Genomic DNA, 12,250 nt, shown 5'->3' with positions numbered 1-12,250 from the left:
GGCAGCCTCAGGGCCCAGACAGCCCTAGGCCAGGGCAGGCTCCAAGCTCTGTCCTCCTGGTGCTGATAGGAGCCTGTGCTGTGATGTCACTGTGTGATGTCACTGTGTGATGCTCCCTGCCTGCAGACTTCCTCTACCTTAGACAGGACAGTAAGGACCACTCAGTACCTTTTTCTGCCTTAACCAGCCCTAAACCATGTGGACGCTGGGTTCCAGCTGGTTTCCACATCACTTTATGCACTTCTTTTCCTCTGCTTGCCCCTTGCACAGCCTTCCTTACCTACTCTGCTCATCCAGTCTTCCTCTTTCCAGCTCCTGTGCAGCCCAGAGAGGTGATCGGCTTCCTGCAGACTGAGATGCTGGAGATATTTGCATTGTCCGGGGAAGATGCTAACAGTGATTTAGCCCCTCTAGCCCCAGGACACCAGCATTGACTCAAACCACTCCTACCTTGAGAAGATGTGACTTCCTCTGCCACAGCCTGTCTCCCTCCCAGGGTGTTTGGCAGTAAGTGGGTGCACAGCGCCCCCTGGTGACTGACATCCCGCAGACTCATGGAGAAGCCCTCAAGGATTACCAGCTTCACCCCACTCCCAGGCCTTGTTCTACTTTATTAGCAAAACATTGTGTGACAGATGACTAAAATGTTAATCTTTCTTCATGTTCATTTGCTTCACGGTAATTATATTACGCACAAATCAAGCACCTTTTCATGCAAATTTGTTAATGTTTTTGTTTGTTTTCTCAGATGTTAGTTGAGAAAGCACATCTGAAAACCAGATAGTCTCTTTCCTGGGTGGACGCTGGCCAGCTCCATGCGATGGCAGTGCAGGGAACTACATTCCTGAAGTAAGGCCATCAGTGGCTATCCTTTGCTTTGAGTCGTGTGGTCCTTAATGTCAAGGACAGAGCTGGGATATCGTGTAAGATTTATAATATTTCCAAACCCTCTCTGGCTATAGAAAAAAGAAGAGTAGGGTCTGACTATGATGCATGGTGAAGGGAACACAGGTTTGGAGGGAAACAATGTGATTGAGGCCTTCTCCTCTAGTCTAGGATTTGACTTTGCTAATATTACTCCCCGTCAAGTTGAAGCAGAGGGCAAGTTAAGAGTCAAGAACTGAAGGGCAGGTTAAGGGTTAACCGCTGAAGTAGCCCTTTGTAACTACTTGACTGCTTTGAAAGATGTCTTCAGGACCTACCACTGGGCAGGACTCTGTCACCAAATGGGGCAACAAACTGCCCTAGGAACTATAGGCAAACATTTGCAGGGAAATAGTTTACAGTCAACAAATATTTAGATATGCAAATCAAGTAACCTATGTGTGATCCCCTTTGATATATAGATGTGATTCCCTTTGATATGTGAGATTTTCATTTCTCCCCCAAAAGGGTATAAAAACAGCTAGTTTTTTGAGTTTGGGGCCTTCAGTTATGTCAGGCTATTGAGGCACAATTGAAGGTCCCAATATAGCTATATTGGCTTAAATAAACCCCATGCATTTGCAGAAAGAGTTGTCTTGGTTTTGTTCTTTTATCTCTCCCAGCCTCCCCAGGGCAGGACCCTAACAAAGTGTGTTAACAGGTAAAACAAGTGTCCTACATGATTATGGTTCCTGTACATAACACAGAGACCTTCCTCTGTATAGTCTGAGAGTGACTGGCTGGCAGCCTCCCTCCCTCACTGCCACTTCCTGGGCTGGCCAGGGCTGTTTTTGTGCAGGAGGCAGCTGAGCAGGCAGGGCTGTGAGGCTGCTGGCACAGAGGTACAGGGCAGAGTCGGCCCCTTCCACGGAGCTTATGTTCAGCTCCGAGCGAGAGTCCTTACTGAACTGTTGGACTGAGAAGCGCGCAGGGATGCTGCCTTTTCCATACTCTTGTTCACCATAATAAGAAACGAGGAAGTCGGGACCCTTTCCGAGGGCCTGTTGGTACCAGTACACATACTCATGCCCGGATTCATAGTTGCATCTCAGGGTCACTGGCTGACCCCTTGCTGTGACCAGGTGTCTGGGGCTCTGAGTGACCTCAGCATCCACAGGGCCTGTTGGGGAGCAGAGAGAAAGGGCTGAGGGCAGACCCAGGGGCGCCTCCTGCTGCAGCCCTCAGGGTGGGCAGGGGCTTCCCAGGCCTGGCAAAGCACAGCCCAGGTCCACTCTGTGCCCAGGACTCACCTGCTCCCAGGAGACCAAGGGCCACCCAGCAGAGGAGCCTGGAGCCCATGGCAGCCTCAGGGCCCAGACAGCCCTAGGCCAGGGCAGGCTCCAAGCTCTGTCCTCCTGGTGCTGATAGGAGCCTGTGCTGTGATGTCACTGTGTGATGTCACTGTGCGATGCTCCCTGCCTGCAGACTTCTTCTACCTTAGACAGGACAGTAAGGACCACTCGGTACCTTTATCTGCCTTAACCAGCCCTAAACCATGTGGACGCTGGGTTCCAGCTGGTTTCCACATCACTTTATGCACTTCTTTTCCTCTGCTTGCCCCTTGCACAGCCTTCCTTACCTACTCTGCTCATCCAGCTCTTCCTCTTTCCAGCTCCTGTGCAGCCCAGAGAGGTGGTTGGCTTCCTGCAGACTGAGATGCTGGAGATATTTGCATTGCCCAGGGGAAGATGCTAACAGTTTTTTAAATCCTCTAGCCCCAGGACACCAGCATTGACTCAAACCACTCCTACCTTGAGAAGATGTGACTTCCTCTGCCACAGCCTGTCTCCCTCCCAGGGGTTTGGCAGTAAGTGGGTGCACAGCATCCCCTGGTGACTGACATCCCACAGACTCATGGAGAAGCCCTCAAGGATTACCAGCTTCACCCCTTTCCCAGCCCTTGTTCTACTTTATTAGCAAAAAATTGTGTGAACAGATGACTAAAATGTTAATCTTTCTTCATGTTCATTTGCTTCATGGTATTTATATTATGCACAAATCAAGCACCTTTTCATGCAAATTTGTTAATGTTTTTGTTTGTTCTCTCAGTTGTTAGTTGAGAAAGCACATCTGAAAACCAGATAGTCTCTTTCCTGGGTGGACGCTGGCCAGCTCCGTGTGATGGCAGTGCAGGGAACTACATTCCTGAAGTAAGGCCATCAGTGGCTATCCTTTGCTTTGAGTCCTGTGGTCCTTAATGTCAAGGACAGAGCTGGGATATCGTGTAAGATTTATAATATTTCCAAACCCACTCTGGCTATAGAAAAAAGAAGAGCAGGTTTTGACTATGATGCACGGTGAAGGGAACACAGGTTTGGAGGGAAACAATGTGATTGAGACCTTCTCCTCTAGTCTAGGATTTGACTTTGCTAATATTACTTCCCGTCAAGCGTGTCAACAAGTTAAACAAGTTTCCTACATGATTATGGTTCCTGTACATAGAGATAGTACATGTATGTTCTATGTATACACATAGAGATTTTCCTCTGTACAGGCTGAGAGTGACTGGCTGGCAGCCTCCCTCCCTTGCTGCCACTTCCTGGGCTGCCCAGGGCTGTTTTTGTGCAGGAGGCAGCCGAGCAGGCAGGGCTGTGAGGCTGCTGGCACAGAGGTACAGGGCAGAGTCGGCCCCTTCCGCGGAGCTCACGCTAAGCTCAGAGCTGGAGTCCTTACTGAACTGTTGCACTGAGAAGCGCTCAGGGATGTCTCCTTTGTCTCTCATTGTGCCACTGAAATACTGAATGAGGAACCGAGGGCCCTTGCCCAGAGTCTGTTGGTACCAGTACACAGACTCATGCCCAGATTCATAGTTGCATCTCAGGGTCACTGGCTGACCCCTTGCTGTGACCAGGTGTCTGGGGCTTTGAGTGACCTCAGCATCCGCAGGGCCTGTTGGGGAGCAGAGAGAAAGGGCTGAGGGCAGACCCAGGGGCACCTCCTGCTGCAGCCCTCAGGGTGGGCAGGGGATTCCCAGGCCTGGCAAAGCACAGCCCAGGCCCACCCTGTGCCCAGGACTCACCTGCTCCCATTAGACAAAGGGCCACCCAGCAGAGGAGGCTGGAGCCCATGGCAGCCTCAGGGCCCAGACAGCCCCCACCCAGGCCAGGGCAGGCTCCAAGCTCTGTCCTCCTGGTGCTGATAGGAGCCTGTGCTGTGATGTCACTGTGTGATGTCACTGTGGGATGCTCCCCTGCTGCAGGCTGGGCCCTGGACCACGTGAAGCATGTCAGTAAGACTCTGGGTACCATTTCCTCAATTGTATGCCTCTTAACAAAGGATGCACGTGAACCTGGAGGACCCCACGTGCCCTTCTCTGACCCTCTGTCACTCTGGCCACCCCAGGTCCCTTCCCATCTCTTCCTGTGAAGCCTTGGGGAGGTGCCTGTTGGGGTCAACTGTGGATCCAGATATCGCTGCTATCCAGGTCAGAGGTGGCCAGAATAGTTTCTGTCTCAACCAGGATCCCTGTGAAGTCAAATCTCCTGCCTCCTCCCCATCAAGACCTCCATTCCCAAACCAGGTCCCCCTTCTGCAGGTGCCTTGCAGTTAATGGGCGTACAGCGCCTCCAAGTGGCCAACCAACCAGTCTCCTGGATTTCTATCTTCCCAGTGATAGAAATGAAGGGCACACATCCTCTCTGTGTCTACTCAGGCGATGCCCAAGATCCTTTCTCTCACACCCCCTTCTACTGCTGTCCCAGATGCTCAATTGTATGATACATGCTTTGCGTCTGGCGTCAGAGACATAGGTAGCATCACTCTGATGCCAGGAATTATTGGTTGCACCATTGCAATCCCTATATTAGAGGGAATGAGACAAGCATCAGGATTCAGGCCAAACAAATAAAGTTTGAGTATCTCAATGGGCAAGGAATATCAACGAGTGCTTTTATGTATGACTATTTATAAAGGACATGAAAAGAAGACAGAGACAAGCATACCCAAAGGGAGATGAAGAACTGTCCCCACAAATATCATCCTTGTATTGGAAACTGCCTGTCCATGAGCAGGTGGCCATGTATGCTCAGGACAGTTCCACGGGACAGAAGGACACGCAGCAGGGCCCTGGGTCCCCAGCCTGGCTGTTCAGACACATGCTCTTCCTCTGTTCCACTGTCTCCTAGGTAAGCCATCCCCTGCCTGTGACTACATGGGGACAGCTGGCCACAGCACATGAGGGTCAAGGTCTGGTTTGAAGGTGAGTTTTCACCTGTGGAAACATTTGACAGCAAAGTTAGAGGCAGACAGAGTATGATTCGATTTCTCCTCTGTGCCGTCATAGCTATTTGCTTTGTTTACGTTGATCCATACGGACATTTTCCCCCAGTTTATTTATTTCTGGATTTGGGGCCACACCCAGAAGTGCTTAGGGCTCACCCCTGCCTCTCTGCTCAGAAATCACTCTTACATGGAGAGTATCATGCTAAGTGAAATGAGTCAGAGAGAGGGGGACATATTTAGAATGACTGCACTCTCTTGTGGGATATTAAGTAGCATAATAGGAGACTAACACCCAAAGATAGTAGAGATACGGGCCAGGAGGATCTCTCCATGGCTTAGAAGCCAGCCTCACATGATGAGTGTAAAGGCAGCTATATAGAGAAGGGACCAGAAGTGAATGATGCTTGGAGGGCTTGCTCGGGATGGGAGATGCGAGCTGAGAGTAGACTATGGACCAAACACAAAGGCCACATAATACCAGTATTGCAAAGCATAACACCCCAAAGGAGAGAGAGAGTAAAAGGCTTTGTGCCTGCCATGGGGTGTGGTGGGGAATGGAGGGGTGGCAGGAGGGATACTGGGAACTTTGTTGCTAGTGAATGAATGGGCAATGGTGGAGGGATGGGTGCTTGATCTTTGAATGACTGAAACATAATCACAAAAGTTTGTAATTCTGTAACTGTATCTCACAGTGATTCATAAAATAAATTAATGAATAAATATTTTTTTAAAAAGAAATAATTCTCATTGATGCTTAGGGAATCACTTTATAGTGAGGAGGATCAAACCCCAGAGGCGGCTCTCAAGGCAAGCATCCTATTGCTGTACCATTGCTGCAGTCTTCAATTATTTCCGTTAAAAATTCAACTAGTAAACATTCAGGGTATTATGGGTTAGTTTAGACTTAAAATAGATTATACTTGCCATAACTGTCCATTAAAAATAGGATTTTCCCCTAGGGATTACCTGCCTCGTAGATAATTAAGCATGCACGTGAATTAACATGTCAGCATTATTTCTTTATATTTTATTCGCACACTGACAGAACTTGTTAGATTCTGGAGTCAACCACCCTCAAGGGGGGAGAAATGAACCAATTATGCAAATCACATAGTGAAGTTTAATTTTTGTTCCAGCTTGCTGGGGTCCAAGTGTCCCCCCAACGCTGCGGGGTTCAAAAAGAAATCTGAGCACTCGGTTCAGCAAGTTCTTATACTTTCATTTTGGAAGGTCAGCATTACTCAGCAGATTTTTATTACCTACAGAGTACACATATATTGTTGTTGTTGTTGTTTGGCCCACAACATCTGGCCCACCTGACAGTTACATTCCAGAGTCGACCTTGTCTTTGACAAAATGTAATCTTGTCAAAAGCATCTGGCTTTTCTGCTTTTCTTGTTCCTGGAAGAAGCCTTGGTCACTCAGAAGGCCCCAAAGCCTGACATGGTAGTTCTACAGCTAGTGGGTCTAACAAACTGACTGAATATTTGGGTGAACAAATAAATTTTAATTTTGAGAAATTGAAGATCTCTAAAGCAAGAGCACATTTCTTTCATTTCTATTTGGTGTGCATAAAAATTCACAGTGATGTGGCTCTCCGCCGAGATGTGACCCATGTGGTCAGACATGTGCGGCCTCTCCGTTGTTAGATGACCATGATCCCGGAGGCCAGCTAAAGTACTTTTGGTACCAGTAGCTTCTTGCAGAAATGTCTCTAGACTGTGAACTAAGTCAAGGCCCCATGCCACCCCAAGTGGGGAAAGGTTTTTCTCTCTCTGCTTTTCCTTTCCAGGGGAGAAAGGCATGGCGACCACCATCTCATAAGGACCACTAAAGAGAGGTACGAGCTTGCAATGATGCAATTTCTGGCAGGTATTTCCCTGGACTTAGTTACCAAAATACTAAAATACAGAAATCCAAAAACCGCACAGCTGCGATGCGGCCTCATATCTCTTCATTCTCAGCATGGAAAATAAATTATCAAATGCTTCCTTTTCAGCAGGTCTGATTTTTTGGGGGTGGGGAACTCCAAACAATCATAGTGAGTTTTTTTTTGATGGAAATATTGAATGTAATCAAAGTGAAGAGAAATTAAAGTGAAAATTATCAGCTACACAGGCAAGGGGATGGGGATGAGAGGGGAGGTATACTGGGGTTCTTGGTGGTGGAATATGGGCACTGGAGAAGGGATGGGTGTTCGACCATTGTATAACTGAGACTTAAGCCTGAATGCTTTGTAACTTTCCACATGGTGATTCAATAAAAAATTTTCTAAAAATTTATAATGATGGGACCCAAATATCTGTTGATTAGGATTAATACAGAAGGTATTCCTGTTCGTTCCCTGGTGCTAATTGCATGTACAGGACATAGCATTTTTCTTGCTAACAGCCTTTCCTGAAAAGACCATCTGACGATCTCATATGACAAACCTTTAGGAAAATGGCTCTTTGGCCACCTTTAAAAACAAAACAAAACTAGATGAAGAAATTTCAGGTTTGTTCATTTTGGGCACAACAAAATCAGTGTGTATTTTTTGCCCTGAGTCATAGGCTCCATGGAGTTCTCAGGAGACATGTTGTCAAATCACGAAAGGCAAATGGTGTTCCCACGTATGCTAATCGGAACCTGGAAAGAGGACGTCAGAGGCGAGGGAGTCTCTGGGGTGAGGAAGGGGTACACCAGCTTGAGGGAACAGAATGTGTGTGACTCCCAGATCCTTTACTTGAAAATGTGACCCAGGGGAAATAGATATACTTTATGTGAATAAGCAAGTGAATGAATATGCTTCCTTCATTATTCTGGGCCAATAAATCTTCCCTTACATGCCCAGAGAGCCTGTCTGCTGTACAGGTTGAGCCCTGCCTCCTGGCAGCCTCCCTCATGCCACTTCCTGGGCTGGCCTGGGCTGTTTTTGTGCAGGAGGCAGCCGAGCAGGCAGGGCTGTGATAAGCTGCTGGCACAGAGGTACAGGGCAGAGTCGGCCACTTCCACGGAGCTTATGCTCAGCTCAGAGCGGGAGTCCTGACTGAACTGTTGCACTGAGAAGCGCTCAGGGATGTCTCCTTTGTCTCTCATTTCCCCGCTGTCATACTGAATGAGGAACTGAAGGCTCTTGCCAAAGGCCTGTTGGTACCAGTACACATTATAATGCCCGGATTCATAGTGGCATCTCAGGGTCACTGGCTGACCCCTTGCTGTGACCAGGTGTCTGGGGCTTTGAGTGACCTCAGCATCCACAGGGCCTGTTGGGGAACAGAGAGAAAGGGCTGAGGGCAGACCCAGGGGCGCCTCCTGCTGCAGCCCTCAGGGTGGGCAGGGGCTTCCCAGGCCTGGCAAAGCACAGCCCAGGCCCACCCTGTGCCCAGGACTCACCTGCTCCCAGGAGACCAAGGGCCACCCAGCAGAGGAGCCTGGAGCCCATGGCAGCCTCAGGGCCCAGACAGCCCTAGGCCAGGGCAGGCTCCAAGCTCTGTCCTCCTGGTGCTGATAGGAGCCTGTGCTGTGATGTCACTGTGTGATGTCACTGTGGGATGCTCCCCTGCTGCAGTCTGGGCCCTGGACCACGTGAAGCTGTCAGTAAGACTCTGGGTACCATTTCCTCAATTGTATGCCCTTTAACAAAGGATGCACATAGGAGGGCCCCATGTACCCTTCCCTGACCCTCTCTCACTCTGGCTGCCCCAGGCCCCTTCCCATCTCTTCCTGTGAAGCCCTGGGGAGGTGCCTTTTGGGGTCGACTCTGGCTCCATATACAGCTGCATTCCCGGGCAGAGGTGGCCAGAATACTTTCTGTCTATGCCAAGATCACTGTGAAGTCTAACCCCCTGCCCCCTCCCCCTCAAGAGCTTCATTCCCTAGCCAGGTCCCCTTCCTGCCAGATGTCTTGTAGTTAGAGTGTGTACAGCGCCTCCAAGTGGCCACCAAACATTCTTCTGGATTTCTCTTTCCAATGAAGGGCACACATCCTCTCTGCGCCCTCTCAGGCAATGCCCAAGATCCTTACTCTCACACCCCTCTCTTTTGTTTTTGGTCAATAATATATGTTTTTTAAATTTATTTATTAGTGAGTCACAGTGAGGGTACAGTTACAGATTTATACATTTTCGTGCTCATGTTTCCCTCATACAAAGTTCGAGAACCCATCCTTTCACCAGTGCCCATTCTTCACCACCAATAAACCCAGCATCCCTCCCACCTCCCCAATCCCATCTCTCCCCTCCCCCGCCACTGTGGCAGGGTCTTCCCTTTTGTTCTCTCTCTCTAATTAGATGTTGAGATTTGCAATAAATCACACCTGCTCCTAATGCTGTCCCATGTGCTTGATCCTATAGTACCTTCTTCGTGTCCAGCGTCAGAGACATAGGTAGCATCATTCTGATGTCAGAAATTATTGGTTGCACCATTGCAATTCTTATATTAGAGGGAATGAGACAAGCATTAGGATCCTGGTCCTGCAAATAAAGTTTGAGTATCTCAATGAACGAGGAATATCCACGAGCACTTTTATATGACTATTAAAAATAGGACACACAAAAAAGGACACACAAACATTCTCCAAAGGAAGACGCAGAACTGTCCCCACAAACGTCCTCCTTGCACTGGAACTACCTGTCCATGTATGCTCAGGATGTCCATGTATGCTCAGGATGGTACCTGGGGACAGAAGGACACACAGCAGGGCCCCTGGGTCCCAGCAAGGGTTCGTCAGAAACAAGCGGTCTCCTTGGTAAGCCATTCCCTGCCTGTGACTACACTGGGACAGCTGGCCACAGGATAGAGGTGACAAGGTCTGGTGTGAAGGTGGGTTCTCACCTGTGGAAATGTGTGACATCAGAGTTAGAGACAGACAGAGCAGGGTTCGGTTCTCTCTGTGCCCTCATAGCTATTTTCTTTGTTTACGTTGGTCCATAAGGACAAATTCCCCCATTTTATTTATATCTGGATTTTGGGGCCACAACCAGCAATGCTTAGGGCTCACTCCTGGCTCTGTGCTCTGAAATCACTCTTGTCAATGCTTAGGGAACCACATATGGTGAGGAAAATCAAAACCCTTTGGCAACCCACAAGGCAAGCGCCCTATCCGCTATAGCCTTGCTGCAGTCTTCAATTCTTTCCCATTAAAAATTCAGCTAATAGGGGCTGGAGTGATAGTTTCAGTGGGTACAGTGTTTGCCTTGCATGTGGTTGACTTGAGTTTTTGCATCTCATATGGTCCCCTGAGCACTGCCAGGAGCACTCCTAAGTGCATGAGCCAAGAGTAACCCAGGCATTGCCAGGTGTGACCCTAAAACCCAAAAAAAAATTCAACTAGTAAGCACATCAATTTATGTGCTAGCTTAGACATAAAGAATAGTTTATACTTGCCATAACTGTCCATTAAAATAGGATTTTTTCCTTATGAATTATCTGCCTGGAAAAAATTAAGTATGAATGTGCATTAATGTGTCAGCATTGTTTCTTTATTTTCACCTGCACACTCACAGAACTGGCTGAATATTTGGGTGAGCAAATAAATTTGAATTTTGAGAAACTGAAAATCTATGAAGCAAGAAGCACACTTATTTCAGTTCTATATTGTGTATATATAAATTTACAATGATGGGACCCAAATATCTGTTGACTAAGATTCATATAGAAGGTAGTCCGGCTCTTTCACTGGTGCTAATTGCATGTGCAGGACATCGCATTTTTCTTGGTAACAGCCTTTCCTGAAAAGACCATCTGATGATCTCATTCGACAAGACTTTAGGAAACTGCCCTTTGGCCACCTTCACCGAAAAAAAAGAAGAAGAAGAAGAAGAAGAAGAAGAAGAAGAAGAAGAAGAAGAAGAAGAAGAAGAAGAAGAAGAAGAAGAAGAAGAAGAAGAAGAAGAAGAAGAAGAAGAAGAAGAAGAAGAAGAAGAAGAAGAAGAAGAAGAAGAAGAAGAAGAAGGAGAAGAAGAAGAAGAAGGAGAAGAAGAAGAAGAAGAAGAAGAAGAAGAAGAAGAAGAAGAAGAAGAAGAAGGAGAGAAGAAGAAGAAGAAGAAGAAGAAGAAGAAGAAGAAGAAAAGAAGAAGAAGAAGAAGAAGAAGAAGAAGAAGAAGAAGAAGAAGAAGAAGAAGAGAAGAAGAAGAAGAAGAAGAAGAAGAAGAAGAAGAAGAAGAAGAAGAAGAAGAAGAAGAAGAAGAAGAGAAGAAGAAGAAGAAGAAGAAGAAGAAGAAGAAGAAGAAGAAGAAGAAGAAGAAGAAGAAGAAGAAGAAGAAGAAGAAGAAGAAGAAGAAGAAGAAGAAGAAGAAGAAGAAGAAGAAGAAAGATAAAAGAAAAAGCAACTAGAAGAAGAAATTGCAGGTTCATTTTTGGCCCAACAAAATTTGTGGGTATTTTTTGCCCTGAGTCATAGGCTCCTTGGAGTTCTCAGGAGACATGTTGTCAAATCATGAAAGGCAAATGATGTTCCCAGTTATGCTCATCTGAACCTGGAAAGAGGAAGTCAGAGGCAGGGCTGCCTCTGGGGGTGAGGAAGGGGTAAGGAGTTCCCGGTACAGGTTGAGGCCGGCTGCCTGGCAGCCTCCCCTTGCTGCCACCTCCTGGGCTGGCCTGGGCTGTTTTTGTGCAGGAGGCAGCCGAGCAGGCAGGGCTGTGAGGCTGCTGGCACAGAGGTACACGGCAGAGTCGGCCCCTTCCACGGAGCTCATGCTCAGCTCAGAGCGGGAGTCCTGACTGAACTGTTGCACTGAGAAGTGCGCAGGGATGTCTCCTTTCTGTCTCTCTTCCCCACTGTAATACTGAATGAGGAACTGGGGGCCCTGGCCCAGGGCCTGTTGGTACCAGGACACAGTATCATGCCCGGATTCATAGTTGCATCTCAGGGTCACTGGCTGACCCTTTGCTGTGACCAGGTGTCTGGGGCTCTGAGTGACCTCAGCATCCACAGGGCCTGTTGGGGAGCAGAGAGAAAGGGCTGAGGGCAGACCCAGGGCCGCCTCCTGCTGCAGCCCTCAGGGTGGGCAGGGGCTTCCCAGGCCTGGCAAAGCACAGCCCAGGCCCACCCTGTGCCCAGGACTCACCTGCTCCCAGGAGACCAAGGGCCACCCAGCAGAGGAGCCTGGAGCCCATGGCAGTC

The 12,250-nt window shown here is 48.3% G+C and overlaps 4 gene segments (V, D, J or C); all 4 read right to left on the bottom strand.

The window, feature by feature from the left end:
* Positions 1-1,607: 1,607 nt before the first annotated feature.
* Positions 1,608-2,223, bottom strand: LOC129402733 (T cell receptor beta variable 5-5-like). The segment is given in 2 exon segments: positions 1,608-2,044; positions 2,175-2,223. Coding segments are annotated over 2 exon segments (486 nt in total).
* Positions 2,224-3,277: 1,054 nt separating this feature from the next.
* LOC129402717 (T cell receptor beta variable 5-1-like) lies at positions 3,278-3,995 on the bottom strand. The segment is given in 2 exon segments: positions 3,278-3,813; positions 3,944-3,995. Coding segments are annotated over 2 exon segments (585 nt in total).
* A 3,946-nt stretch (positions 3,996-7,941) lies between these two features.
* LOC101539066 (T cell receptor beta variable 9-like) lies at positions 7,942-8,572 on the bottom strand. The segment is given in 2 exon segments: positions 7,942-8,390; positions 8,521-8,572. Coding segments are annotated over 2 exon segments (498 nt in total).
* Positions 8,573-11,561: 2,989 nt separating this feature from the next.
* On the bottom strand, positions 11,562-12,246 carry LOC129402686 (T cell receptor beta variable 5-6-like). The segment is given in 2 exon segments: positions 11,562-12,064; positions 12,195-12,246. Coding segments are annotated over 2 exon segments (552 nt in total).
* Between the last annotated feature and the right edge of the window lie 4 nt (positions 12,247-12,250).

The sequence above is a fragment of the Sorex araneus genome, chromosome 1 (assembly GCF_027595985.1).
Source record: "Sorex araneus isolate mSorAra2 chromosome 1, mSorAra2.pri, whole genome shotgun sequence".
NCBI classification, from domain to species: Eukaryota; Metazoa; Chordata; class Mammalia; order Eulipotyphla; family Soricidae; genus Sorex; species Sorex araneus.
Note: the sequence above shows the minus strand (reverse complement) of the source record. Positions and strands in the feature narration are given on the sequence as shown.